Source organism: Bos taurus, chromosome 21 (genome assembly GCF_002263795.3).
Source record: "Bos taurus isolate L1 Dominette 01449 registration number 42190680 breed Hereford chromosome 21, ARS-UCD2.0, whole genome shotgun sequence".
NCBI classification, from domain to species: domain Eukaryota; kingdom Metazoa; phylum Chordata; class Mammalia; order Artiodactyla; family Bovidae; genus Bos; species Bos taurus.
In genome coordinates, this window is record NC_037348.1 from 60,309,456 (window position 1) to 60,324,903 (window position 15,448).

The 15,448-nt window shown below is 50.3% G+C and overlaps 1 protein-coding gene across 1 annotated transcript in view; it reads right to left on the reverse strand.

Annotated features, from left to right (window-relative positions):
- Positions 1 to 15,448, reverse strand: part of SYNE3 (spectrin repeat containing nuclear envelope family member 3) — a 108,639-nt gene that overhangs the window by 38,240 nt on the left and 54,951 nt on the right. Inside the window, exons 5-7 of the mRNA NM_001205869.2 lie at positions 5,884 to 6,045; positions 3,367 to 3,714; positions 322 to 458 (exon numbers count right to left, since the gene is read on the reverse strand). Of these exons, the coding sequence (NP_001192798.1) occupies positions 322 to 458; positions 3,367 to 3,714; positions 5,884 to 6,045 (647 nt within the window). The remainder of the gene's footprint in view (positions 1 to 321; positions 459 to 3,366; positions 3,715 to 5,883; positions 6,046 to 15,448) is intronic.

Here is a 15,448-nt window from a genome sequence, read left to right on the forward strand (position 1 = left end):
AACGCCCTCCCCTTGGACCATTACATAGGACACCAGTTTCTGGTGCAAAGTTGCATTAGGAGACTGAATGGAAATGAGTGAAAAAGCCACTTAGCACAGGAAAAAGCGAAGTTCAGGTCTCTTTCTGGAAGCAGAATGCAAAATATTATGGAAATGGGTTAGTGCCTGAGCTCAGGGAGACCCTATAACAGCCAGTCATTGAGAGGAGCAAGAATTATTGGTTATCAGGTAGTGAGAGGGCACAAGTCCGCTGCAGCTGGTGCCAGATGGGCAGAGGCCCCTGAGCGTGGGGTCCAGGCCTGCCCTCGGCCCGCCCGGTACCTCTGGTACTCCTGGATGGCAGCGACCACGCTGTCCGAGAGTGGCTTCGGGTCCTGGAGGGAGACGATGAGCTCCTTCAGCTGGGCCTGCAGCCGGTCTACCCGCGGCTCCTCCGTGGCCAGTGCCTCCCGGGTTGCCTGCAGCAACAGATGACACCGAGGGGCGGCGGGGTGAGGTTCTGAGACAGCAGGGGGCTGAACGTGGGCCGTGGGGGTGGGCCAGCCTGGGGGAACACGGTCGTCCAGGGCAGTGACGGGGGCCCCGAGAGCTCAGCCCCCCTCTGTTCCCACTCTGTGACCCCCAAATAACGTTGACTTCTGATGAGCTGGTTTTTCTCTTTCTCATCACCTACCTCATCACGTGGCCATGGACTGGCACCGAATCACACAGATAACTAACACCTAGGGAGCCGGGACAATGTGCTCAGTGCCCTGGAGTCCCCTTCACTCAAGTCTTGCCATGATCCTGGAGGGTAGTCCTCTGTGTCTCCACTTTATACGCAAGGAAACTCTGGCTAAGAGTTTTCTCACAGTTGCAGAGCTGGGAAACGGTGGACCTGATGTCGGAGCTGCCCCCCCGACACTTCCCACCTGCACTGAGGGAGACAGTGATCTAAAGATGCTTTGTGGGACTTCCCTGGTGGTCCAGTAGCTAAGATTCCATGCTCCCAAAGCAGGGGGGCGTGGGTTCAATGCTGGTCAGGGAGCTAGATCCCATATGCTGAAATTAAGATAGAGAAAGGTTCTGCATGCTGCAATGAACTGTGGTGGATTCATTTTGATATTTGTCAAAACTAATACAATTATGTAAAGTTTAAAAATAAAATAAAATTTAAAAAAAAAAAAAAAAAAGATCCTGCCTGCCACAACTACAAATAATTAAAAAAAAAAAAAAGGTGATTTGCGGATGCAGTTACTGTTGTCAGCAAGTCAACAGGATATTTCCACCCGGCAACCCCGAACCATGCCTCTCAACCGTTTGAGTGCATGCAGGCTAAGCTGCTTCAGTCATGTACAACTCTTTGCGACCCTATAGACTGCAGCCCGCCAGGCTCCCCTGTCCGTGAGATTCTCCAGGCAAGAATACTGGAGTGGTTGTCATTTTCTCCTTCAGGGGATCTTCCTGACCCAGGGATTGAACCCAAATCTCTATGTCTCTCCAGCACTGGCAGACAGGTTCTTTACCACTTAGCGCTGCCCGGGAAGCCCTGATCACATTTAGGCGCTGCCTTTTCCTGCTGTCCCAGGAAGTGATGAGTTCCACCTTGACCTTGACTCTTGCAGGGTCCACACTCAGCAGGAGGCAGGGTGGGGAAGTGGAAAGCGAATGGGCTCTGGCAGGACACCGGCTGGCCTGAGAACCCACTTCCCGGCTGCCATGGTAACAGGGAGCCACACCATTTGTCGGGTGCTGAGTACAGAGCAGGAGTGCTTCTTACAACATAAGCACTGCTTAAGTAGAAAAGTCCTCTACTAAGTCCTGAAATTCTCTTTCACTGATTTCCGGTTAGTCATATCTTGGTCATAACTGACCCCTGAATCGGGAGGGACAGACAATGCCTGTGGGAATGTGTTCAGCCTCCTGCTTTGGGAAAGGCCTCCTGAATCATAGCTGGGCACAGGTCTCCCCTGGTGGTTCAGCTGGTAAAGAATCCACCTGCAATGTGGGAGACCTGGGTTCGATCCCTGGGTTGGGAAAATCCTTTGGAGAAGGGAACAGCTACCCACTCCAATATTCTGGCCTGGAGAATTCCATGGACAGAGGAGCCTGGCAGGCTATAGTCCATGAGGTCACAGTCAGACACGAATGAGTGACTTTCATAGGCTGGTGACTGTCAGGACAGGGGAGTGTTGCTGAGGCTCTCCAGAACTTACTCTCCCCCCAACCTGCCGAGTTTGCACCCTTTGACCTTGTCCCTCACCTAGAGCTCCTAGTAAAAGCCATACACTCCCTGAGTGCTGATTCTCTGCTGTTCTGAGCACTTTTTGTCTTCACGCATTCATGAGGAATGTGAGAGGCAGGTCCTGTTATCATCACCAACACGTCACGTTTAACTGAGATTAAAGCAATTTTCCCAAAGTCAGAGCCTTGGCAAGGAGAGGAGCTGAGATTTGAACCCAGGCAGTCTGATCCACAAGTCCTCGCCCTTCACCGCTGCACCACACCACCCCTGCCCTGTGCCGAGGAGGACAATCCCACAGAGGATGCAATTCCCACCATGGCACCAAGTTGACCCTGGAGGTGAATCTGGTCTCCTGCAAGGCTGACTGGCGCTACGGTGTGTGTGTGTACCTTGTTTCTATCTACACACAAATATTTCTGCGCATGAGCAACATTAGAAGGGAGAGAAAAAAACAGAACAGTGTGGAGTGGAGGTAAGGCCCGAGGGCTTTTCTTTTAGGTATTTCTCCTAACGGAACTGACGAGCTAGCCTGCTGATGTAATAAGGAAAGAAAGGAGTGGTGGCAATCCTTACTTGAAAAATTTCTGTCCTCAAGCCAAACCTCTCACGAGTGTGCACGAGGGTGGGTGTGCACAGGGGGAGGGTGCTCTGATTGGATGCCGTGTTTGGGTTGGAACCCACTCCACCCTCCCCAGGACAGGCATCGTCTGCTCGGCCTCTTCAGAAATCCTGCTGTGTCCGCACCTCATCTTCCCTACACTGAGAGCCTTCCCTTGATGTCACAGTCCCTGCTCTGTGCTCAGAAAGTGTCCCCCTCCATATCCCACTATTAGGGATGGAAATGGCAAACTTGGAGTCAATACACCTCTTATTTACCCACCAACTTACTATGTCATCTTGGGGGTGTTGAGAGGGAAAAAAAAATATCTCTAGGTCTCAGTTTCCTCATCTGGAAAATGGGTACAAGCACTCAACTTGCCTACTATACTCGGAACTTAGATGATCCAAAATCAAGAAAACCAGAGCAAGCGTGCTTGAGACGTAGCATGATCTTTCCACTACATGGAGGAGCTCCAAGTGGGGATGCCTTGGGGCACACACAGCACCTGGATCGCCCCGTGGTGTCGCCAAACTCTGCTTACCAAGTAGAGTCTCCAGCGGGCCACCAGCTCATCCTCGGTCGCAGCCTTGGCCGTGGTCCCCAGGCCCTCCTCCGCCAGCCTCTGAAGGTCCTTCCTGAACTCTGTCAGCTCGGCCTCCAGCTGCCCCCTCTGCTGCTCGCAGGCTCCCTTGGACTTGACCAGGTCCCGCAACCTTCCCTGCTCCTCCTCCCAGAGCCCACGCAGCTTCTCCAGGACGTCCCGCATCTCCTCCAGGTCTCTGGTGATCTTCTCTGCACCCAGAGGAGAGGTGTTCTGGGTGACCCCCACGGCCTGCTCCTCCAGCCTCTTCAGGGACTCCTCACCCTTAGGAAAATCATTGGCAATGCCCTAGAGCGGGGAGAGGATGAGGAAAAAACATGAGGGGAAAAGGAAACATTTGCTGCGTTTCCCAAGCCCCTGGGAACATCATGCCAAGTGCTAATTCCTACTGCTGGGCTGGGGCCTGGGCACCTTTCCAAGGGGTGGACTGCCTGCCTTTATAACATGAAGGATGTAATTCCCTTCCCATGTCATTTACAAGCTATTTGATTAAGTCAAAGGGAAAGTCTCTGTTGGGTACTTCTCTGTTTTCAACACTCTCTGACATTTGTTAATCTTCCTTTCTATTTTATTTTAAATTTTTACGTACTAATTTTTGACTGCACCATGCAGGATGCAGGATCTTCGTTCACTGAACAGGGATGGAACCCATGCCTCCTGCATTGGGAGTGTGGAATCTTTAACCAACGGACCTGCTGTGAAGTCCCTAATCTTCATTTTTAACAAAGACAGAGGCAGCCTCAGGCTTGGAGCCTTCAGCTGGCAAAAGTACAGACCTAAATAGAACCTAACGACCCCATCTGGCGTCATTACATATATTTGTATAGTTATCTACTAATTATGAATGAGAACTGGTATTTCATTCATAACAATGATATAACCTCTCATTCAAAATAAATGTTCATCAACTTTTAACTTTAAAAATATAAACACTTTTATAAAACTTCCTAAATAAACACTTTTAAGTCTGGTTTACTTGAAAATACCTTCAAAATCTTTTTTTCACCTTTTATTGAAGTGTAATTTACATGGAGTAAAATACAGGCAGTCTCTGAGTTAAAATGGTTCGACTTAACGATTTTTTGACTTTACGATGGCATGAGAGTAATATGCATTCAGCAGAAATCTCACTTTGAATTTTGATTCTTTCCCACACTAGTGATAAGTAGCATGATGCTCTTTCATGATGCTGGGCAGTGGCAATGAGTGTAAACCAATCTTTTTCACTTTCACTATAGCATTCAATAAATTACTTGAGATATTCAACACGATCATAAAACAGGCTTCATGTTAGAAGGTTTTGGGTGAATGGCAATGTTCTAAGCACACTTAAGGTAGGCTGGGCTAAGCTATGGTGCTTCGTAGGCAAGGTATACTAAATGCATTTTCAGCTTACAATATTTTCAACTAATGATGGGCTCGTTCGAACACAGCCACGCTGTAAGCTGAGGAAATCTATGCAGCTCCTGAGTGTTACTGTTCAAAGAGTTTTGAGAAATACACATGCCCTTGAAGTTCACATTGTTATCAAAATACAGAGCACGTCTAACATGCCAGAAGATTCTAGAACTTCATCTATTTGAAATCATAGAGTAAGTTAATTTTTGAAACTGGCTTCTTTCACTCAGTATAATGTTTTTAGATTCTTCTATGTTGGCCTGTATAACAGCACTTTATTCCTTTTTACTGACAAATACACCTTTGTACGTGCTTCCCGGGTGGCAGAGTGGTAAAGAACCTGCCTGCCATTGCAGGAGACATGTGAGACGTGGGTTTGATGACTAGGTTGGGAAGATCCCCTGAAGTAGGAAATGGCAACCCACTCCAGTATTCTTGCCTGGAGAAAACCAAATAAACGGTACAGATGCTGTAGAACTGTGGCAAAAATTATAAAGTGGTCCTGGCATTATAGAAGAGAATCTCCCCACTCACTTTACAGTGGGCGTCAGAGCACATTTGAGGTCATGGAAGTTAGGGAGGCCAGAGTGGACGCAGCTTCTCCCCACTGCAATTTCCATGCCTACGCCAGGGTTTCTTATGCTCACATACTGACATGTGAGGTCAGATAACGCTTTGCTGCCGGGGGCTGTCCGGTGCATTGTAGGGTGTTTAGCAACATCTCTGGCCTCCATCCACCAGATGCCAGGGGCACTCCTGCCCCCAGCTGTGACAGCCAAAGACATCTCCATGGCCAGATGTCCCCACGTGAGACCATGCTGTCGCGGTCTTGGTGTCTAAACGTCCTGCTGGCTCAGAGATTTCCATAAAGCAGCTGAAGCCCCAGACACATTCTATACCAGATCCCATGCTTATCCTCATTCCGGGCCTGTATGTGGGGATGGTTGTATCTCCTGGGCTCCCCTCCCTCCCGGCCCCATCCTAGTAAATAAACCCTAACAGAGACCCACCAGCCCTGAGCATCCCTCCCTCCTCCAGCAGAGACTCGCGCGGGGTTACCTGCAGCGCCAAGAGACGGTCCTGGGTGCTCAGCCGGCACTTCCGCCCCATGCAGCCATCTACCCGCTCCACCACCGCCTTCAGCCACAACTGGAACTCGTCCACGCTCGCCTGGAAACACTCATGCTCACGGGTCACCTGCTCCAGAAAGTCCACTCTGTCCTGTGGGAGGGGAGAAGTGGGTCACCAGGGTCCCCAGCCCAGGCTGTCCTTGGCCTCCCAGGCCTGACTCTGTGTGTGTGTGTGTGTGTGTGTGTGTGTGTGTAGGGAGCATGTGATGCAACCGACCCTCAACCCCTTCCCTGGACACAAAGATCCCAGACACTCTTCTCTGCCTTATTAGCTAACAGCCAAGACACTTGGCTTTGCAGACCACAGCATGTCAACGTTGGGTCTGTCAACCACACAGCTGGGTCTTTTCCCTGCCACGTCCTCGGAATGCAGCCGTGGCAACAATTACATGCAAAGACCCTGATGCTAGGAATGATTGACAGCAAGAGGAGAAGGGGGGTGACAGGAGATGAGACCCCTGATGCTAGGAATGATTGACAGCAAGAGGAGAAGGGGGTGACAGAAGATGAGACCCCTGATGCTAGGAATGATTGACAGCAAGAGGAGAAGGGGGGTGACAGGAGATGAGACCCCTGATGCTAGGAATGATTGACAGCAAGAGGAGAAGGGGGGTGACAGGAGATGAGACCCCTGATGCTAGGAATGATTGACAGCAAGAGGAGAAGGGGGGTGACAGGAGATGAGACCCCTGATGCTAGGAATGATTGACAGCAAGAGGAGAAGGGGGGTGACAGGAGATGAGACCCCTGATGCTAGGAATGATTGACAGCAAGAGGAGAAGGGGGGTGACAGGAGATGAGACCCCTGATGCTAGGAATGATTGACAGCAAGAGGAGAAGGGGGGTGACAGGAGATGAGACCCCTGATGCTAGGAATGATTGACAGCAAGAGGAGAGGGGGGGTGACAGGAGATGAGACCCCTGATGCTAGGAATGATTGACAGCAAGAGGAGAGGGGGGGTGACAGGAGATGAGACCCCTGATGCTAGGAATGATTGACAGCAAGAGGAGAAGGGGGGTGACAGGAGATGAGACCCCTGATGCTAGGAATGATTGACAGCAAGAGGAGAAGGGGGGTGACAGGAGATGAGACCCCTGATGCTAGGAATGATTGACAGCAAGAGGAGAAGGGGGGTGACAGGAGATGAGACCCCTGATGCTAGGAATGATTGACAGCAAGAGGAGAAGGGGGGTGACAGGAGATGAGACCCCTGATGCTAGGAATGATTGACAGCAAGAGGAGAAGGGGGGTGACAGGAGATGAGACCCCTGATGCTAGGAATGATTGACAGCAAGAGGAGAAGGGGGGTGACAGGAGATGAGACCCCTGATGCTAGGAATGATTGACAGCAAGAGGAGAAGGGGGGTGACAGGAGATGAGACCCCTGATGCTAGGAATGATTGACAGCAAGAGGAGAAGGGGGGTGACAGGAGATGAGACCCCTGATGCTAGGAATGATTGACAGCAAGAGGAGAGGGGGGTGACAGGAGATGAGACCCCTGATGCTAGGAATGATTGACAGCAAGAGGAGAAGGGGGGTGACAGGAGATGAGACCCCTGATGCTAGGAATGATTGACAGCAAGAGGAGAGGGGGGGTGACAGGAGATGAGACCCCTGATGCTAGGAATGATTGACAGCAAGAGGAGAAGGGGGGTGACAGGAGATGAGACCCCTGATGCTAGGAATGATTGACAGCAAGAGGAGAAGGGGGTGACAGAAGATGAGACCCCTGATGCTAGGAATGATTGACAGCAAGAGGAGAAGGGGGTGACAGAAGATGAGACCCCTGATGCTAGGAATGATTGACAGCAAGAGGAGAGGGGGGTGACAGGAGATGAGATGGTTGGATGGCATCTCCAACTCAAGGGACATGAATCTGAGCAAATTCTGGGAGACAGTGAAGGACAGGGAAGCCTGGCGGGCTGCAGTCCATGGGTCACAGAGTCGGACACGACTGAGCAACTGAACAGCAACAACTACATATCACTACCACCCGAGCACTTCCCAAGGCACCGGCGCTGCCCTAAGACCTCTGTGTACATGATCACTACTGCAAGCTTCAGACTCCAAAATCACTGCGCAGGCCCAGACGGTGGCAGACTCTTTCTCTCTGGGAGATGGTAGATACCCCGGGGTTTGCCTGCCACATGATTTCTGTTGCAACTTCTCAACCATTTATGTGCTAGTTACTTTGTAGGACACAAGAAACCACAGGCAAGTCCATAAAGAAGGGTTGTATTCCAGTCAAATGAATAATGAACACTAAAGTTTGAACTTTCTACCATTTTCACAATTTATGAAATATTCTGTTTTACTTTATAAAAACTCTTTTTGGTTCACAGATCATAAAAATATCAGGCATTAGGCTGGCTTGAGCCCACGTGCCATAGTTTGCTGACCTCAGCTCTCAGCCATGGGGCCAGGCCGAGTTCAGGAAGGTCCTGACCTTCTATGATGCTAAGTCAACAATTCTCAACTGGGAAGGGTAGATAGACACGTGGATTTGAATAACCTCCCTGGCTATCTGTATGTGCCTTCACCTCCCGTGGAGAAGCTCCTCACCAAATCTAGAAATACTGATTCATTTAAACCATTTTTAAAAATATGTTTTATTAAGATAGTCTCTAGCTATTTAAGCATGGCTATGTGTATGCTCAGTCATACATGATTCTTTGCAGCCCCATGGACTGTAGCCCATCAGGCTCCTCTGCCCATGGAATTTTTCCAGGCAAGAATGTTGGAGTGGGTAGCCAATTCCTACTCCAGGGGATCTTCCTGACTCAGGGATGGAACCCATCTTGCATCTCCTGTGTTGGTAGGCGAGTTCCTTACCACTAGCACCACCTGGGAAGGCCCATTTAAACCTTTGCAACTACCATAGCAAGTGAGAAATAATCTCCCCATTTCAGGGATGGGGAAATCAAGGTACAAGATCAAATCTTTCAGTAAAGAGCTGAAAATTCTCTTATGGGAGTGAGGCTCAGAACTTCAACATTAGCGCTTGGTGGATGGGAAACGTGGGGCTGCTCGAATTCCGAAAGTGGACCGAGGCACAGTGTCTGGCTCTTTCAGGTCTCCCTCGCTGGCTCCTCCTCCCGGGGTTATTTGTATCCACCAGCATCCTTCCCAGCTTCCTCCCTCCACGGGAAGATTCATTTATAAAACAAAGTGGGTCAAGAATACTAGGCAGAGAATAAAGGCTGGGCCCCTGGTTGACGCCGACGGTGATAAATGTTGTACCGAAGCCAACTGTCCAAGAAAAGTGCCGGCTGGTGGCTTTGCGTGTGTGAAGGACGAGGTGCTGGCGCTCGGGGAAATCCAGAGTAAACAAAAGCCTCTGTGATGGTGAGCAGGCGCTCAGAGAGGAACGCGGCCGAGTAGGGCAGGCATCCAGCCGCGTTCCATGCCAGGCAGAACAAGATCACAGAACACAATTCAGCCGCGGCCCGGCGGGCCACGTCGGAGGAATGTGCCTGACAAATGAGAGAGCACTCCACCTCCTCTCATTAGACCCAACAATTAACCCATCTGTGTGGGCAGAGTCGTCAGGAATGTCAAAACCCAACCAATTAACAAGGGCAGCGTGGAATCATGCCTCTGCAAAGAGCTGCAGGAAGGGCCCTGATTCCTGGCCGAGATGCCAAACAGGGCCCCTGCCCCGGGAGGCAGGGAGGAGGCGGATGCTACTATTTGCCTGGCCCTCCAAAAACAGAATCACTGGATTGAAAACCACTGGCAAAGTAAACAAGAAGGCCCCGCCTCCTGGCAACCAGCCTGCTCTGTCCGTTCCTGACTTTCAGTTGCTTTCGGCTGACTGTGCCATTGCTCATCCCCAGGCTCAGCCCTTTGTCTTGGTCAAGAATCCACCCCATGCCACAGGGTGGTCTCAAAGGCCCCAGTCCAGAGTGGCCCCTACCATGTTTCTGTGGTCCTGTCCCTACCAACACCAGAGGCCTTGCTAATTAACATATCAGAAGTCAAAACTGGATTTTTAGAGGCAAAGATAATGGCCTGTTAACTAGCAGAAGAAATGATGGAAAGAACTCCTTGGTGAAAGCTGAGATGTTAATAGGACTTCTCTGGTGGTCCAGTGGTTAAGGATCTGTCTGCCAATGCAGGGGACACGGGTTTGATCACTGGTCTGGGAAGATTCCAGAAATGCAGTGGGGCAACTAAGCCCATGTGCCACAACTACTGAAGCCTGTGTGCCCTAGAGCCCATGCTTGGCAATGGGAGAAGCCCACACACCTAGAGAAAGCCCATGAGCAGCAATGAAGACCCAGGGCGGCCAGAAGTAAATAAATAAATAAAAGTAATACATACGGTATTTCCGATGGACTCAGATGCAGCTTCCCCAAATTCACCTGTTGAAGCCCTAACCCTCAAAGTGATGATATCTGGAGGTAGGGCCTTTGGGAAGTAATCGGGATCAGAGGAAGTCATGAGGGTGGGGTCCTCGCCATGGGATTAGTGCCTCTATAAGAACGGATATCAGAGGGCTTGCAGACACCTCCCTCTCCACTTTGTGAGGACACGGTGAGAAGGCAGATGTCCGCAAGTCAAGAAGAGACTCCTCAGTGGGAACCGAATCTGCTGACACCTTGAGTTTCAGCCTCCCAGGCTCCAGAACTGTGAGAAAGAGATTCCTGCTTTTAAAGCGGCTCTGTCTATGCTGTTCTTTTCTGTCTGGCCCAAGCAGGCTAAGACACTATCCCAGGGACCCTGCCCACCCTGAGAATAGGCCTGGACCTCTAGGGATCCCTGCACGGCTCTCGTCACTGGGGTAGGAGGATTTCAGTTGCCTCCTCAGGGTGGCTTTCTCATCTGCCTTTAACACAAAGTGAGGCCTTCATCAAATGTGCAGAGAGCAGGTGACTAGGAGGCATCCGGGTCACCAAGAACCTCAGGGTTACTGGACATGCAACGTACCCCACCCTGCATAGGATGGAGCCAGAGTGTTCTCCTTTTGTCTGGGGCTGAAGGCCCGGTATGGGGTATGCCTGGGAGGCTGATGTCAGGGGATGTGGGAAGGCTACTCCCTATTTTACTAATGAGGAACCTTGTAAGGGTGTTGCAAAAGTTTGCCCCTCTCTGTAGCTTCTGTCTTCTGAAGGTCACGGCGCCATCCAGAATCCAATGGATACTATGGTTGTTCTCCAGCAAAATGCACATTCACATGACAGCTTGAATACAACCTCAGAGGCTCTGCAGGGGCCGGCCCTGGCCCCTCCCCACCCAGCACCTTTCAACCTTCTGCAGCCTGCTCTGGGACAGACAAGAAACAGCTCCACGTTTGCCATCCCCATCCCAGCCCCCTTCCAAGAGCTACCTGGGCTTCCATGAGTTACAACAGAGCTCCCAAACTTCTGACATCCAGAAAGAGAAAATCAAGCATCTGTGAGCTTCAGCCAACAGCCCCAAAGTCCAAACCAAACTGCTTTCTTTCATGGGGTCCAATCATCCTGCAACACCCCCTCCCACCCCCCAGTTTCCACATCAAGGTCAGAATTCATCAGTTCATCTGGCAACTCCAAGGACTTCAGCCAAGGCGGCAGCTCCCCCTACGCCACCCCAACCCCATCCTTACAAGGCAGAGCCCCCACACTCCTAGCCCAGGAGGCTGCCAGCTGGGCTCTGCCTTGGGAAAACCCTTGGGGAAAAAACCTGCTCCCTCATCCAGGAACTCAAAACCTCCTGTGTACCACTGCATCCACTTTCTGAGCCTGACCCACAAGAGTTCCAGCTGCTCCCCTCCACTCTCCTCTGATGGGCACAGGTGCAGCAGCTCATCCAGGACCTGGGGTTCCACCAAAGGAAGAGCCCATGTAGGAAGTCGCCAGGACTTCTAGTTCTTTCTAAGGGCCAGTGGTATCCCACCCTTAAATTATTAAAAAAAATTTTTTTTATTATAGTTGATTTACAACTTTGTGTTCATTTCTGCTCCACAGCAAAGTGATTCAGTTATACAGATATATACATTCGCTTTCATGCTCTTTTCCATTATGGTTTATCACAGGATATTGAATATAGTTCCCTGCATTATACAGTAGGACCTTGCTGTTTATCTGTGGATTATTTTTTAAGTTAGAAAAAGGGGTCCCAATCACACACACCTTCTCTATTTACTACATAAGAAGACAGAGAGGATCAGTCAGTTCAGTTCAGTCGCTCAGTCGTGTCCGACTCTTTGCGACCCCATGAATCGCAGCACGCCAGGCCTCCCTGTCCATCACCAACTCCGGGAGTTCACTCAGACTCACGTCCATAGAGTCAGTGATGCCATCCAGCCATCTCATCCTCTGTCGTCCCCTTCTCCTCCTGCCCCCAATCCCTCCCAGCATCAGAGTCTTTTCCAATGAGTCAACTCTTCACATGAGGTGGCCAAAGTACTGGAGTTTCAGCTTTAGCGTCATTCCTTCCAAAGAAATCCCAGGGCTGATCTCCTTCAGAATGGACTGGTTGGACGTCCTTGCAGTCCAAGGGACTCTCAAGAGTCTTCTCCAACACCACAGTTCAAAAGCATCAATTCTCCAGCGCTCAGCCTTCTTCACAGTCTAACTCTCACATCCATACATGACCACTGGAAAAACCATAGCCTTGACTAGATGGACTTTTGGTGGCAAAGTAATATCTCTGCTTTTCACTATGCTATCTAGGTTGGTCATAACTTTCCTTCCAAGGAGTAAGCGTCTTTTAATTTCATGGCTGCAATCACCATCTCCAGTGATTTTGGAGCCCCAAAAAATAAAGTCTAACACTGTTTCCACTGTTTCCCCATCTATTTCCCATGGAGTGATGGGATCAGATGCCATGATCTTAGCAAGTGAGGTCAAAGACACGAAGGGACTTAGAAAAGGAAGCGATCGCCAATAAGAGCTGTGCTTTCTTTGATTTTTTTTTTTTGGGGGGGGGGGATCCGATGGAGGGAGAGTCCCCTGGAGGGACGATGAGAACCTCTGAGGTGATCATTTTTCAGAATTGGTGCTCATGGGTGCCCCAAGTATGTCCCTTCCACACACATGTGTACACACACACGCACACGCACACACACAAAGCCACTTTCCGATTCCTGCATGAGTAGCTCTCTGTTGATTGACACAAGAACCTGTTTCCTGTAAAGTCACAGCAAGGAGGCCATGCGCAGGCATCTTCCTTGCCTGGGCCTGCGGGGCAGACCTGGAGAGAGGATTGCTGTTAGGCTGGCTCTAGGCACTTGGATGCGGTGAGGGAGGGCCAACTGGTAACATTTCCTAGAGACAAGCTCCACCCACCTGCCTGTCCTCCAAGCCTCCAAGCTGCAGGGGCAGGGTTCTCATTCATTGAGTGAATGGCTCCCAGCACCTGCTGTGTGGCAGACACCATTGTTGTGGCTATTTTTTTTATCATAGCTACTGAGAGCAGATGTCATCCTTTATGCTGGGAAAATGTTCTCCAGCCTTCAAAGAGCTCAGATGCACCCTCATTCAGGGTGAGCGGCCCTGGGGCCACACAGCTGGGAAGCAGCAGAGCCTGCCTGGAACCCAGGTCCCTCCCCAAGCATTCAGAGGCTAGCATCCTATTCCTGCTCGCAAATTCCCAGATCTGGGCTTATTATAGAACCATCTCCCATAACTCGAAGGACCCAGGAGACTTCCAGCTCCAGCAACACAGGAGACTAGAAGCCTGAATACCCTTCTACCACAGCCAGAAATGCTGGATAAAATGTAGCAGGTGTGTTTTAAATGCAGAACCACACACACACACCCCCCACATGCCAAGGTAAGTGATTTCCCGTGGACCAGATGGAAAGGTGCTCCAGAAAACAGGTTACTAAACTCACAAGTGTGCTTGACATCTCCTTGGTTGCTCAGGTTGCGGGAAGAGGTAAGACTCTGGGTCCCGGAGGGTGGAGACCACTGCCCAAAGGCAGAACCCTCAGAGGCTCCCCCTCTGTCAAAGGGTGACTAGAGAAAAAACCTTCCCACCAGCACAATCCAGGAAAGAAGCACATGTCTTTCGGCCTGGGCTCTGTCTAAGAAAGCAAAGGAAGAAACATTTACCTTTCAGAGTATGCAGCCAGGAGCCTCTGCACCATTTTTGCTGGGGCTTCAAGTGCAGAGAACCCACTTGATTTAGGGACCCCCAAGACAATTTAGTGACATGAAAACAGAAATCCTGAAGGTAAGTTCCCACAGCACCCTGGCTGGAACAAACACAAGTTCTCTGAGTGCCAGACCCAGCCACGGGGTTCTGCAGATGGGGTTTAAATAGGATGAGCTCAGAGCTCAGAATTACGAAGCCCCCACAGAAACAATCCACCATGTTAGGAGACCAGACAGACAGAAGCATCGGGCTTGAACTTCAGCTACCTGAGCAGCCTGATGACTGTAAAATATGCATGCTTAGAATGCCTACAGATAGCATCCTTATCTGCTGCTGCTGCTGCTGCTGCTAAGTCGCTTCAGTCGTGTCCGACTCTGTGCAACCCCACAGATGGCAGCCCACTAGGCTCCTCTGTCCCTGGGATTCTCCAGGCAAGAACACTGGAGTGGGTTGCCATTTCCTTCTCCAAGGCAGGAAAGTGAAAAGTGAAAGTGAAGTCGCTCAGTCGTGCCCGACTCTTAGCGACCGCATGGACTGGAGCCTACCAGGCTCCTCCGTCCATGGGATTTTCCAGGCAAGAGTACTGGAGTGGGGTGCCACTGCCTTCTCCGATCCTTATCTGGGTGGAGTGCAAAGTTTAAAGGAAAAGGGACAATGGAACAAAGAACAGACATAATACAAAACCAAACAGAATTTCTTGAAACAAAATTGAACATAATAACTCAATGAACGGTTTAAACCAAGGCAAGAATGAGGTAAGACCAGTCCAAGTTGGATGCATGAAACAGGGCACTTAAAGCCGGTGCTCTGGGACAACCCTGAGGGATGCGATGGGGAGGGAGGTGGGTGGGGGTTTCCAAATGGGGGACACATGTACACCCATGGCTGATTCATCTCAACGTATGGCAAAAATCACTACAATATTGTAAAGTAATTAGTCTCCAATTAAAATGAATAAATTAATTTTTTTAAAAAAAGCATGAGATGAGAGATAGGGACAAAGAGTGAACAGAGGGATTGTGGGAAGAGAAAGAGAGCAAAGAAGAAGGACTAAAGAAAAGAGGAGAGAGGGAGGAAGAGGAGAGGAGAGACAGGCGGAAGTGAAGCTCACCGTCCATCAGTCAGTCAACACCCACATACTAAGTACCCACATGTGTATTAAGCATGAGCAACACTGGCCATCTGGATGGTAGATAATGTGGCAGTGGGTGGATGGATGGTGGAGGGCTGGGTGGATGGGTAGGGGGAAGATTGATGGGGGTGAAGAGACAGGTGACAAGCAGACAGCACGTACGTGGGTGAAGGGCGGACAGTGGGTGGTGGAGAAATGGATGCGTACATGAGTGCGTGAAGAGCACAAGGGTGGGTTGATGAGCAGGTGAATGAACAGACCAGTGGCTGAGTGATTAA